Genomic DNA, 15,337 nt, shown 5'->3' with positions numbered 1-15,337 from the left:
AAACAACATCCAAAGACAAAGCACACGCACATAATTAGAAACCAATTTAAAACTGAAACTCACATTTATACCTCAACACAAACAAATGCACACACGCCAATAAATATACTTAAACTATATTTCATCAAAAAAGATCAAATACACACATAATTTTCCTCTAAAAGCCTGAAGATCATACCAACATCATACAAGGAAACCCTCACCAAAGATATGTCTCTGTAGCATTGAATAAGAACATAATGATCTCTCTCATCCAGCTGCCAGTTTACACGCTTTCCTGTGTAGTTCCTTATTTTGACGAATGACAGTTCTTCTCTTATGCACTATTCTCAACATGCACATATGCTCAGCGCACACTACAAGACTAAAGCTTGAATTGACTGAAAGGCAGATTCTGTTTCTTCCAAAGTACTTGAACAAATTTACCTTGACTGTTATAAAATGTTACACCTACACTGTACCTGATCATACAGTAGATGTTTAATTTGCTCTTGTTCTGAATGCTCTTCATAAATCTCTCCACATCCTCTCAAAGACATCAACACACTGCAGTCTTCTTCCAGGCTGCTTCACATGACATGCGGCATTCACCCAAACGAGGTCAGGATGAGGTGGTGCAATAAGTACTGCATGAACTCATCTGTCAGTAAGAGGCAGTCAAGTGAATTCAACTACAAGTGTGTATTTGGGAAGGGAGACACAGCAGTATGTACAAAATCACATCTTCTTATTAAGACAGACATTTCCAAATGCAATGCACTGGGAATATTGCTCTCTTCGTTTATAATGGAAATTACTTAGTGGACTAAGACAATTCTTAACAGAAATTAAATCTGAGAATGGTGTCTGGGCCGGATTAAAGTATTGTGGTGCCCCTGACGCTTTGCTCCAAGTGTTGTTGTTTGACTAGCACCTCGGAGGCTTGTGTTACTTGGCTTAAAGTTTGATTTATGAAATCTGTTCAGCACTGTCAGGAAACAATATCGGCATAAGCCACAAGGACAGCAAAGGCAGCATACTTTCTTCCTGAACTACTACTTAAGAGTGCTATCTATGTTTTTCTCCAGATAACTGCACATGAACTCCATAAAGGTTCAGAAAACAGATTTATGGCCTGATATCATAGAAGAACTTCAAAAGATGGTGTTAGAGAACTCTTTTAAGCTCTGTTTTTCTGTAGATATCTATTTATGTGCCCGTGCTTCAAAAAAATGCAAGATGCATCTCTAATCCAAAGAAAGTACAGATTTACTGATATTACAATTCTGGTAGATACCGATAAACTGAGAATTATTTCATGGTTATGAATGATAACCAATAAATGTCTGATATAAAAATTCTAGACTGTGTTGTTGAAGTAGATTAAAACTAAAACTGAAATCAATCATTTTAACTGTTCCTAGAGAATTTAGGCATCACAACATTATAATGTACAGTAGTGTTGTCAAAAGTACCTACTTCAGTACCAGTCACTTTTTAAACATTTTAGATTAGGGAACACGCATTCTCTATTAACTAAGCGTTTTCCCTCAATAAGCTCCTAATTTGCTAGTATTAGTAGTAATATTATTAATAGTAGTTGTTAAGTATGGGGCAGGATTTAGGGATTCTAAAATATGGTCATGCAGAATAAGGCATTAATATGTGCTTTATAAGTACCTATAAACAGTCAATATGCTAGTTATATGCATGCTGATAAACAACTAGTTAATAGTGAGAATTGGTCCATAAAATAAAGTGTTACAGAAGTTTCCATAGTCTTTTTTTTATGACATATATGTGAATAAAACAGCTTCTCGAATACAAAAAAAGTAGAGTGGGACTTGATTTTGTCCATCAGAAATTGATTGGATTGTTTGTTGTCATTTGCTACTGCTGTGATCTCATGTGAGTGACAGGTTGTCCCAGCGAACAAGACATCAGAGAAAAGAGGGAGGGGAATTTTTGGGATTAAAAATTACAAGGGCACATGCATTTTTAATAAAGTGATGTGCACAGATAAATCAGTAATAATAGATACGACAATATTCCATTTAAAAATAAGAATTGTCCATTTAGATTTTTGGTGACTTTAACAAACCTGCATTTTTAAATGTGTGGAGAGATGTAGCTCATGTACTTCAGGCCCTGGTTGTAAATCTTGTGATGTTATGGTTCTGAAGAGGCCTGAAATACAGCTTTGAGTTTTTGAATTGCATTCTGCTGACTTTCTGAACTTCAGCAATTCGCCATAATTTTCAATAAAATCTTGAATCCAGACACGACCCTATCCATGGTGCTGATTCTGAGCAGGTACAAAAGCCAGTCACCTTCAGTCGCCATGTTACTGAAACCTGCATAGGTATTTCATCAGCAAAGCAACAGAAGATGTAGGTTGCAGTCTAAAGAGTGAGCTTCCTTATGCACACGATTAATAGGTCTATTAACTCAGCATTGATCTGTCGGCAAAAGCAGCATGTTCGTAACAGAGAACACTCAAACCTAAATATCATCAGACAAGAGAGAACAAAATATACAGACGAAATCCACAGCATTTACAAATAGCATCCATCTTAAAAATAAAATTCTGATTGAATGAGCACCGGTTGAAGTCCTTGACGCTTTGACTACACATTCTATATTAATGCACTTGCATATGTAAGCCGCTCTACAAACACGCAGCTTTTCACTACATAAGACATTCATTTATGGACTGGAGTTGTGTGGATTACTTGTGGATTACTGTGATGTTTTTTTCAGCTGTTTGGACTCTCATTCTGACGGCACCCATTCACTGCACAGGATCCATCGTTGAGCAAGTGATGTTATGCTAAATTTCTCCAAATCTGTTCTGATAAAGAAACAAACTCATCTACATCTGGGATGCCTCAAGGGTGAGTAAATTCTCAGCAAATCTTATTTTTATCTGAATTATTCCTTTGAGACCTTCATCAGACACTTCACATAAGTGTTGTTTGTCCTGCACAACCGCTTATAACCATTCAGGTGTCCAAGTGTGGTTATTTGTTAAAAAAAAGCAAAACTTCAAAGCGAATTGGAATCAGAGAGAGTCTGGGATTAAACAAAACCCTCATAAATTTACAGAAAACTGTAGTAAACAGTCATAACCACAGGCAGGCCTTGAGGTATTGTGCAATCATCCTCTAACTGAGGATGAGGATTGTGTTGTCGTGACCAGGGAGCAGTAAAGCCCAATTCACAGACAGTTCCAGGCCAACCACATCCGTGATGCATGTGGCTTTATAGGACACATGAATAGAGCTTGGCCTTGAGAGCCCAGCATGGTAAATAAGCATCAGTATGCAGCAAAGCTACAAATTCTGACAAAAGCAAGATGTCTTGCCCTAACAGACCACTTTTGAATGCTTTGAGGTATTTTTTTCAGTCATCCATAAACCATCTTAGCGCAACAACCCTAAACACAGGGATGGGTATAGTAAGGAATGTACAGGCTGTGGTTCTGATTTCGATTCAACATAACAATTATGGTTCTATAATCCTATTTTTTAAATAAATAATAATTTACTATAACAAATTCAGTTGTGACTATCTAATTGTAATATAATTGAACTGATTCTATACTACAATTGAAAAGTCTCTAATGCTCACTAAGACTGCATTTATTTGCTAAAAATATACAACAGCAACATTGTGAAATATTTTAACAATTTAAAATGTGTTTTTTAATATATTTTAAACTTGTAAATCTGAATTTTCTGCATCATTACTCCAGTCTTTAGTGTCCCATGATCCTTCAGAAATCCTTCAAAAACATGCTTAAGAAATGCTTTTGTTTCAGGATGAATAGAAAGTTCAAACAAACAGCATTTATTTGAAGTAAAAATATTTTGTAACATTATAAATATTACAGTGTAACATTATAAAACATTCACTTTTGATCAATTTAATACATTCTTGCTAAATAAAAGGGTTTTGTGTTGTTGTTTTTTTTCAAAAAATGACTGACTCCAAACTAAATGGTAGTGTAACTAAATGGTAGTAATGACTTACGGTTCAGAGAACAAATCACTTCAATTCAGCGAGGGAGTGAATCATTACAGTGAATCAGTAAAGACTAAAGATTAATTTTGAGAGTATTTTTTTTTTAATTTGCTCATATTTAATTTGCAAATGAACCAGATAAGAGCCTGTTTTTAATCTTTTTAAGAAATTCCAGAACACAATGATTTAGATTTTTCACAGTTCTGTTCTTTTTTTAAAAGATGGACCCAGTTCTTATCAGATTCCCAACCCCATACATTACACTAATACAGTCCTAACCTTAAAACAGCACTTGACATTCAAACTGCTGTAATGTGATGAAGCAAACTGCCCTGTGCCATTATAATCCACATGACTTTGCCATGTCCTTGTGTACGTCCAAGATACTGAGGGTGGGAAACTGATTAGTCTCCTGTCACACACCACACCATCCATTGCCACTGAAACATTGATTCTCAATCCCATTACTTGGCCAGTCAGAGTAACAGATTGCCGCTGACTCCAGCCCGTTATAGGGCATGTATATCACCCAGGCAGCCTACAGTCCATCACCCTAAATATTTCCTCATAAAGCGAGAGGGAATCTTTGCAAGCTTAGCCAATGCCCTTCCCACACAATTATCATCTCAAACCAGGGTGGAATGTTGTGAATCAAATATGGAAACTCATATCCTCATTTCTTCTTTATTCTTAAATATAAAGGTTCTTTATTGACATCAATGGTTCCATAGAGAACCTTTAACATCCATTGCACAAAAGGTTCTTTATAGTGGAAAAAGGTTCTTTATATCATTAAAATGTTCTTCACACTAGTTCTTTAAAGAACAGTCCACTTAAATGTTCTTTGGGAGGAATGCAAGAGTGCAATTGAATCAAGCACAGGACTGTGCACCGGTCAAGGCATCTTTTCAGCTATAATTCCTTGGTCGTGATTGGGAGTGTCCGTGGCCCTCATATTGCTCAATCTAATTACAGCAGTGGGCGTTACATAATAGTTTGTTACGGCTTCCCAATCAGTGAGCCATTCAAACGCTGATCTGCATGCGAAGAGCATATCTAGAGTGCCTGGTAAAAACACAGACAGTGAAAACCAAGAGCATTGGTGAAGAAGCTGACCCCCTCCGCACCCCAGATTCAGAGGCAGCTGAACAGTACTAATTCATTAGTATGCTGCACATCACCTCGGCCAGGGATGCTTTTGGCTCTGTTTACTGCACTACATATTTCTTTCCTCACCTATGTCACTTTAATTCATGCCGCTTGGCTTTCTAAGGTCTATGCACGCGCTCTGAATCATTGCATGCTGTATACATTGCTCTTAATGAACGGTGTGAGCCGACTGCAGAAATGCAGCCTCTCTCATCGGGCTGCAGGGCACGCATGAAGAGCTAGCTTAATGCCACAAGAGAGGGTGTGCATGTGAATCTCAGTGTCACAGGTCGGCCTCCAACCACAAAGTGCGGTCTGCCCTCACGGTCACTGAGTGAGACACCACAGGCTGCTGACTTCTCGAGGAAGTAAACAGCAGTGCTCAGATATGTCAAACACACAGACGTTATGCAACGAAACTGCCTTGGGAACACAGGACACACAAGAAGAGGAACACAACAGTTCTGGCTGACTAATGCCAACTCTTGACTGCAAATGTGCAAAACACACTCTCGCTCTGTAGTGCATAATGCATGCATGTGCAAGAGCACACACATGGATGTCTTCTGATAAATGCATTATTCACAAACAAGCGAATACATAATATATTTATACATTTATTTGCATAAAAAAATTATTAAAATAGCTGAAAAATACTGATTAAAGCCATACAAATATATGTAGGAATTTCATTTAACCACATTATTCAAAATAAATAGCCTAAACGTTTGCAAAAACATACATATAGGCCTTTATTATGTATTTTTGAAATGTTTTAACCAAAACATGTATGTGGCTGTTTCAACATGACAAATATAAAGTCTAAATTGTTTCATCCCATAGGTAGCATATACATCAGCGCATATTTAATGAATAATAAACGGTTGCGGGTCAGAATATGTCATGTTTTTACTCACCTGGGTCGAAATGCGAACTGAAGGCAAAACTGGGATTAAATAAAACCGAGGACATGACCGCGACAAATACCGACGCTTTCATCCTCATCCTCCTCATAAGGCTTCAGATTTACTGCAGGACACAGCGATTGTACATTAAATAAAGGGGGGAAAATGGCTTCATAAAAGAAAATTAGGCATGAGGGTGCTCCGATGCATCATGAAACACAGCAGCGCTCACTTCAGATGCGTCGGATTAAGAAACAGATGCTGGGAAACATTTCCGCTCGTCTCCGTGCTGCGTTTAGCGCGTTTCAGTGTAAACAGCGCGGTGTCTCCTCGTCCATCAGGCTGTTTACTGAAGGCTCCTCGGGGTAAACCACCTATCAGCGTCGCTTTTTCTCCATGTGCAGGCTATGCACCAAGATTTTGATTTCTGGCAGCAGTCCAGTATCATTCCTGCAAATGTTTTTCTCTGCCTGCAGCTGTGCCCTTCGGACACGCAGTGTTTGATATACTTAGAGCTCTGGGCAGTTTATTTCTGCGTGTATGATGGTGTGTAGAGGAGGATTATTAATGCTGCTGCAGCGGCACTCGAGCGCAGTCACACAGCAGCACCGTGACGGGTTTGGTCGAGACAAAAAATACATAAACAGTCGGCGCTCAAAATCTGATGTGTCGGAAGTAAAGACTCTTGCCTGTCTGATGGAATGTTTACACTACAATATAGGTCTTCCCTGTTGAAAATAACAGCTTGAACCATCTTAAACTGATTTGCTGGTCTGGTTTGTTAAGGCTGACCAAGAGAAAGTGAAATCCCTATGAAACTAGCAACATACAACATATAAGACTGGGAGATAAACAAAACCTCAAGAAATATCTTTGAGGATGTATATGACCACCATATCGTTTAATAAATGTGGATAGAAAAAAAACTATAACCCATAGGCTCTGTAAAGAACAACATTCTTGGAAAAACAGATTTGTCAAACTCTGCAATTATTTGTTTTTACGCTCATGACAGATTCAGAGGATTCAAAGGTTTCTGTTTACAACATGTTTACAACTGTTTTTTCAGGGTTGAGCATTGTAGCCAATCAGAGACATAGCTGTTGATTTCTTGAACGCAGTAATTTAGTCAGAATCCACTCATCGCTCAGAACACCAGAGTTTTGTTTAGTGCCGAGTTAAGGCCCATTCACACCAAGAATGATAACTAAAGATAACTACAGGGTGGGCCATTTATATGGATACACCGTAATAACATGGGAATGGTTGGTGATATTAAAGTCTTGCCTTGACCGACCATGGTCACCACCCATCTTGAGGAGTTTGCCCCCTCACATATACTAATGTGCTACAAACAGGACTTTAATATCACCAACCATTCTCATGTTATTACGGTGTATCCATATAAATGGCCCACCCTGTATATTAGCGTCCACACCAGCGACAATACTGTTTATTTTAAGTGCACTGTTACATCTACAACTTAATGCATTATAGACTGGTTCCGTTGTTGTTGCTGTCCTTTTTAGGATTGATCCTGGACATAATATGAGTCTGTTGGTGGTTGGACCGGAGAAGAGACCTGGACTATAAATTTCCTGCCATTCCACTGGATGGAGTTCTCTCTACCTCTTCGATCGATTGCTCATGTTTGTTTGTTGTGATACTGTGCTAGCTGGTGAATATGTGGTGCGACAGAGAGTGTTTTCTGTTCCAACCTGTTGTTTGCCATCTTTGATACTTTGTGAGCCTTACTTTTAGGACATGGATGTCTTGTTGACCATGTTTGTAACTTTTTAACTGTTTTGGGAAGCCGTAGGGGGTGAGTGCCTTGTTTCTTTTGAAGGCCATTAGGCCGTTACTTTTTCTCCTGTTTATTGGGCAGATAAGGAGATAGGGAATTTAATTGTTTTGTTTCTTTTATTTTGATCTGTAGGGTAGCTCTTTTGTGGGGAAGTTAGTTTCTCTGTGCCTTTATCGTTATAGCTATATATAGTGTTGTTGTTCTTGGTGTGAACTGGGCATACACTGTGTGATTTTTTTGTTTGTAATAACCAATTTTTGAGTCATACAACTCTCTTTCAGACGAATTTCAGCTTTCTCGTGTGTCATTTGTCGTGCAGTGTACAGGGGGTAATGACGGGTCAATCGATGGGTTGCAATTTTGAAACCCAGTTCCCCCTTGAGCATGACTGAGCTATAGCTTTGGCTGTGATTGGGCTAGTTTTGAATAGCAATTGACCCTTCACTAGGAGTTTGATTGACAGGTGATCTGACCAATCATAATGCCAAATCTGCCATTTTGTCCACCAAACAAACAAGACAGGAGAGTAGATTTACGTTGGTGGACTTGAACTTGATTTGAATTGGTATGTGCTGACATTATTCTGCAGTGGAAACAAGATACATTCTGATGTTAATTCATGTTTATTTCATGTTATAACAAGAAAAGTGGAAGAGATGATTGGTTCACGTGCCACTACAGTGATCTATCACGACATATTAAAGAGCCACAAAACAGTATAATTTCTTTTGAAAATTTTGATTCATTACAAAAGAAGTTGTGGGGAAGTCGTGGCCTAATGGTTAGAGAGTCGGCCTTGTAATCCAAAGGTTGCGGGTTCGAGTCTCGGGCCGGCAGGAATTGTAGGTGGGGGGAGTGAATGTCCAGCGCTCTCTCCACCCTCAATACCACGACTAAGGTGCCCTTGAGCAAGGCACCGAACCCCCAACTGCTCCCCGGGCGCTGCAGCATAAAATGGCTGCCCACTGCTCCGGGTGTGTGTTCATGGTGTGTGTGTGTTCACTGCTGTGTGTGTGCACTTTGGATGGGTTAAATGCAGAGCACGAATTCCGAGTATGGGTCACCATACTTGGCTGAATGTCACTTCACTTCACTAAAAAAAAAAGTAATCTGCTGTATCTTGTCTGTCGGTGCTTTGTCCGTTTTCTCTTTGTTCTGCAAAGTATTTTTCACTGTGTGAGAATATGATGTGTGGTGTGAGAGGGCCATGGCTTGTCATTCATAGCAACAGTAACTAAGGGGGTGGGTCTTTGCGATGGGTCAGTTGGGCTGGTTTTGTTGCACAGACATGGCAATCCCCTTGCGGATACTCTCATAATAACGTGTACACACAACGTCAATAATAGATTCATTGTGCAGTATACAGAGATTCATTGATTATGGATTTGAATTTGATAATGTTTTGTTTGTCACGCTGCTCCGAGGACCAATATGCATATAAATATTTGATTCACCCTCAAAATTGCAATGATTGACGTTAGGGTTAGAGCACCTTCACCGATTTCAGAAGCAACATGATCTCTACTAACGGAGGAAAAAGCTATATCTACAGAGGGAGAAAAACATGATTTCTACCAAGGCAGAAAACACGATTTCTACGAAAGGGGAAAACCCATGATGGAGGTTTTGTATAGAGCCTAAGAATTGCTTACTGCTGCCTTGGTAACTGTGTGGTATTTTCATTCGAAAATGTTACATCTTCATTTTCTGTGTCACGGCTGTGTTCCAGACAATCTCTGATGTCTGAGAATACTTAAGTAAAACAATTCCAATTGCGACCTCAAAACGTTCCACTCAGGCTGCGTTCCAGGACTCTGAATTCTCTCTTGATTAAAAAACTACTGTAAGGTCATGTTAGTCACCACCTAATTGGATATTACATCAAATGATTCTTCTATTGAAAGGCTGATCGATCTGAACTGACACGCTATAGTCTGACCTTGAGCACAGTTCCAGTAGTTATTTTCAATTAGGAGGTGGGATAATTCCAAGTTCTGAAATTTTATGGAACATAGCATGATGTATCTTGAGAAAGCTAACCATTAGCTTGCCCATTCATCTCAAAGGCAGCTGCTGAGTTACACAGCCTGGATGGTGACATCTTTGCTTTATTCAAGTGACTGATCACTCTGGAAAATGAGATGCTGACAATGCTGATAAACGGGCTGCAGCTAACCAGCCAAAACATGACCCCAGGATATTTTTTATACCCTTATTCATATTTGTGAAAGGAAATAACAATACACTGTGATATTTCTGTAATTAATGATGTGAACTTGAAAGGTTAAAGGATGCAAAGTGCATACAGAAATGTCTAGGGTCATACAGTGCCCCTATCAGGCAACAGCAAGTAAGGTAAGATAAAGGAAAAGGGAAGTGGTGTGTGGCCAAGTATGGTGACCCGTACTTGGAATTTGTGCTCTGCATTTAACCCATCCAAGTGTACACACAGTAGTGAACATACACCCGGAGCAGTGGACAGCCAATGCTGCAGCACCCAGGGAGCAGTTGGGGGTTTGATGCCTTGCTCAAGGGTCTCACCTCAGTCGGGGTATTGAGGGTGGAGAGAGTGTTGGTTATTCACTCCCCCCACCTACAATCCCTGCCAGACCTGAGACTCAAACCCACAACCTTCAGGTTACAAGTCCAACCCTCTATCCATTAGGCCACGACTGCCCCTATAACACACAATCTACTATCTGCGCCACTGGAGCTGATAAAAAGTGAAGGTCCACCAACTATAAGAGTGCAAATAAATTTTTCTTAATTCTGAATTAAGCAACTGCTCATTATGCAACAAAAAATGTGTAACTGTCCAACCGCTTATACTGGTGATGTGGCACAACAGTTAACTGGACAAATAACCTCTGCCTAAAAACAACACACCTACATCGGACTGTTAGATTTAAAAACTCCTTCTCTTATCTAAGCAGTGGATACTCAGTGGATATCTTTTTAATCAAGTGAATCTATATGGGTTACACTCAAGTTACAGGTTATGTTTTTACGTGGCAGGTGAGAGGTGACTAAGGGCCTGATCATAGAGAAAAAAATAGACTTGCTATTAAATGTAAATGTATCATTTATTACTCATATTCTGATCAAATTAGTTACATTTGTAGAAATAGAATTTGAGGTTTGCTCTTTAAAGATATCACCTCTTTGCACCTTTTTTTTATAAGGCAAGAGCAGGTAATATGGTAATCTGAATGTTGAAGTCCAGTGTCATTTTATGCCTTGTTTTAGCCGAACAAAAACCTGCCTGTTCTACCGTTTATGTTTTAATGGCTTGGGAGTCTGGTACATTCACAGGAAATAGCTTACTTCCGCAGTGAAAATAATGTAGTGTGATAGTACTATTTAAGGTTATAAGAGACATGTGACCATGCCAAAGAAACAGTCACCAGAATAATTAAGATCTGCCCAGTTTAGTTTTTAAATTTTTACAGCAAGTCCGGTGTGTTATTTTTTTCCTGTAGGCTACAAAAACAGCCTAATATGCTGATTGATGGTGCAAACTGTCCGGTATAAAACATTACATTTTCTAATCATTTTCGATTACCAAAATTCAGTGGATAGAGGAGGTAAGGAGGTTTGTTCAGACTCATCATTGGCTAGTTTACTATGCAGTCATCAAAGTACAACCTGAATTCCGGAAATGTTGGGACGTTTTTTAAATGTGAACAAAATGAAAACTAAAAAACTTTCAAATCAGATGAGCCAATATTTTATTCACAATAGAACATAGAGAAGATAACATTTCTCAGTTTAACAAATGTTTAAACTGAGAAATTTTATACTTTTATCCACTAAATGAGCTCATTTCGAATTTGATGCCTGCTGCGCATGACATGGAGGCACCCGTGCAATCCCTTGCAATTGTTTTTCCTGTGGAAAGAACTTTTTCTGATTTATTTATGTACACTCATGATAACACCAAAAGGTTGTGCTTTTGTAAAATAGAGAAAATAAACAAGATGCGCTTTCGGCCATCTCATGCAGTCTCCGTGAAATTGAGCGCGTCACAGCAATGAAAAGAAATCCATAGAAAGCTTGAAATGTCTATTAAAGGGGACCTATTATGCTCCTTTTTACAAGATGTAAAATAAGTCTCTGATATCCCCAGAGTGTGTATGTGAAGTTTTAGCTCAAAACACCCAACAGATAATTTTTTATAGCTTGTTAAATTTGCCACTTTTAGGGTATGAGCCAAAACGTGCTGTATTTTGAGTATGCTGCTTTAATGCAAATGAGCTGGTGTTCCCGGAGAAGTGCATTAGCAGTGCTAGCCTTTGCAAATAAACATTCTGCTATTAAAGGGATCCCTGGGTATTAAGACTTGTATAGCTTAATATAACGTAAATGATGTCTCGTTAAAAACCCATCAAAAGTTTATTTTAAAAAATCACATCATTTTATACATATTTTGGACTATGGGGGGCATTATTCTGATGACGTAAAATGGTTGCACTCAGTGAGCTACTGCCCCTACCTGTTGCTATTTTTACCACAACTCAACTCAGAATAGACAACTCGGAAAATAAAATACTGATATGATGACCACAGCTACTGAAAGAGCTTACAGATGGCGATGGATATAAGTTTAGGTTTAAACAAAATGCTGTAGCATCAGTTTTTCCCCACAAAGAGTCTAACGCCCCGGATCTCGAGGGAAATCCGCGCTGAGAAACTCGCGGCTGTGCGTCATAAAAAGCGTTTTTTTACATCCTAAGAGATGGCATCTAGCGTTTCTTGTCTCAGCCATTTGTAAGCTCTTTCAGTAGCTGTGGTCTACTAAATGACTCAAAGGCATCAGGGCTAAAGTGAAGAGAAAAAAGAAGCGGGTCTTTAGGAAGTTTTATTCGTCCACAGGCATGTTCCCATTCTTTTCTCCTCTTCTTATCGCTAGAAAAGCAGTGAAGTCTTACATTGTTTCTCTTGTTGCCCTTCGACTGAAAATTACAACCAAAAGCCACACAATGTGGTATGGTATCAGTTTGTGTATTCTGAGATGTGTTGCGGTAAAAAGCACCAGTAGCTCACCGAGTGCAACCATTTGACCTCATCAACGCAGAATGTACTGTGCACATAAAATAATGGCGCCCCCCATAGTCCAAAAACAATGTCGATTTTTTTAAATAACATAAATGTTTGTGGGTTTTCTCCTACATATTTAAATAAGAGACATCATTTACGTTACACTAAGCTATACATGTCTTAATAACCAGGTATCCCTTTAATACAAGCCTGTTATCTTTACAGAAAAAATACTCTGTTTAAAAGTCAGTCATCACAATAAATTTGCGTTTGTCAATTACACAGACAGGGAGCAAAGCGCGATAAAATTAACAACATAGATAGTCTAATGGTTCATGACATGCTATCACAAACTTTATAAGTCCCACTCGTGAATAAACAGACTCCTTTTTGTCATTCACAATTTCTCTGTTGAAGTAAGGTGAGTTATGATTTTTATTATACAAATTTATAAGTTTGATAGACCTTCATATATGTAAAATGATTTTCATGCTATTTTTTTATATTTGACTGGTAATACTTTTTGAAGAGTTAAACTGGAAGAAGGAAAATTCCTTATGGAGTGAGGTGACTTATGCTAAGGTAATTTCAACAATGTCAGGTAATTCCTATGTTATTACTTTACAGTTTGTTTCTATGTTCGATTTAAGACTTAAAATGTCGCCATGAGCACACATTCATGTGTGTGCTTGGTCTTAACTTTTTCAACCTAGCATATAAATATTTGTATGGTCTCCTCAGAACCTTTCATTTCCATTTCCCAATACATTTTATGGAAATATACCTCCACAATTTTAGGCGGTAAATTGAAACTGAACCCGCAATCGCTTTGTCAAGCCGGTGTTTTACAGTCTGAACGTAATGCTCAGCTTCCCCATTGCTTTGAGCAAATCTCGGACTACTGGTGATGCGACTAAAGCTATAGTCCACTGCGAAGCTTGCAAACATCTGGCTGGAAAATTGAGGTTCATTATGCAAGAAAATTATCTTTGAAATCCCATGCCTTGAAAACATAGACTTTAAGTGCATTATTATATCATCAGATTTTGCATTGGTTAATTCTCCTCAAATCTGGAAAAATAATCCATCACCAATAGATAGGTGATTCCATGCATTGAAAACAAATCTAATAATAATAATAATTTGTTACATTTATATAGCACTTTTCTAGGCACTCAAAGCGCTTTACATAGTAAGGGGGTATCTCCTCATCCACCACCAGTGTGCAGCATCCACCTGGATGATGTGACGGCAGCCATAGTGCAGCAGAACACCCACCACACACCAGCTTATTGGTGGAGAGGAGACAGTGATGAAGCCAATCAGTAGATATGGGGATTGTAAGGAGGCCATGATGGTCAGAGGCCAATGGGCAAATTTAGCCAGGATTCCTGGGTTACACCCCTACTCTTTTTCAAAGGACATTCTGGGATTTTTTATGACCACAGAAAGTCAGGACCTCGGTTTAACGTCTCATCTGAAGGACTGTGCTTTTTACAGTATAGTGTCCCCATCACTATACTGGGGCGCTAGGACCAACCCAGACCACGTGGTGAGCACCCCCTGCTGGCCTCACTAACACCTCTTCCAGAAGCAACCTAGTTTTCCCAGGAGGTCTCCCATCCAGGTACTGACCAGGCTCAACCCTGCTTAGCTTCAGCAGGCAACACGTCTTGGGCTACAGGGTGATATGGCTACTGCCAATCAAATCAATCAAAGAGTGCAGCAGCCCAGTGAATCAATTGATAACTTCAAATCTACTCCCTACTTAGGGTTGCACAAGGCTAGTACAGGCGGTTATGAAAGCTCATGTTTAAATTCTCTGAAGGCTTCTTGCTGGCTCTTCCACAACACCAGTGGTTCCTTTTGGACAAAAGGTCCCTTAACATATTTTTTTTTTTCCCTTAATGTAAAGGTCCCTAAAGTAATTTTTGATCTCTTTTGATAATCATGCCATATTAATAGCTTTTTCAAGTGTGAGCTCTCTGTCCAGCTGCATCCGCTCAGATAGTGTAGTGCCTCTTAGACCAACTACAAGTCTATCTCTGAGCAATTCATCATGCAGAGTTCCATAGTTGCATTTTTCTGCAAGAGCATGTTAAGAAGTTATCAGTTGATTCATTGGGCTGTTGCACTCTTTGATTGAATCTTTTGTATGTTACTGTCACGGTGCACACACGAGGGAGGACACAGGAACACGGAGACGAGGATGTAAACTCAAATAATAGACTTTACTGAAGACATCACAGGACAGGACAGGACAGGACAGGACAGGGCAGGACAGGGCAGGACAGGACAGGACAGGACAGGGCAGGGCAGGGCAGGACAGGGCAGGGCAGGGCAGGGCAGGACAGGACAGGACAGGACAGGACAGGGCAGGACAGGACAGGGCAGGACAGGGCAGGGCAGGGCAGGACAGGACAGGACAGGACAGGACAAG

The 15,337-nt window shown here is 39.4% G+C and overlaps 2 protein-coding genes across 4 annotated transcripts in view; one reads left to right on the top strand and one right to left on the bottom strand.

The window, feature by feature from the left end:
- The window catches only part of LOC306869077 (serine/threonine-protein kinase LMTK1-like), a 58,265-nt gene extending 51,675 nt beyond the window's left edge, over positions 1–6,590 (bottom strand). For all 3 annotated transcript variants that reach the window (XM_079415670.1, XM_079415669.1, XM_079415668.1), the window contains exon 1: positions 6,069–6,590. In XM_079415670.1, coding sequence (XP_079271796.1) covers positions 6,069–6,165 — 97 coding nt within the window. In that variant the 5' untranslated portion in view covers positions 6,166–6,590. The remainder of the gene's footprint in view (positions 1–6,068) is intronic.
- The window catches only part of LOC306869079 (uncharacterized protein), a 409,393-nt gene that overhangs the window by 134,176 nt on the left and 259,880 nt on the right, over positions 1–15,337 (top strand). The gene's annotated exons all lie outside the window — the stretch shown is intronic.

Source organism: Barbus barbus (genome assembly GCF_936440315.1).
Source record: "Barbus barbus genome assembly, chromosome: 4".
Lineage (NCBI taxonomy): Eukaryota > Metazoa > Chordata > Actinopteri > Cypriniformes > Cyprinidae > Barbus > Barbus barbus.
Note: the sequence above shows the minus strand (reverse complement) of the source record. Positions and strands in the feature narration are given on the sequence as shown.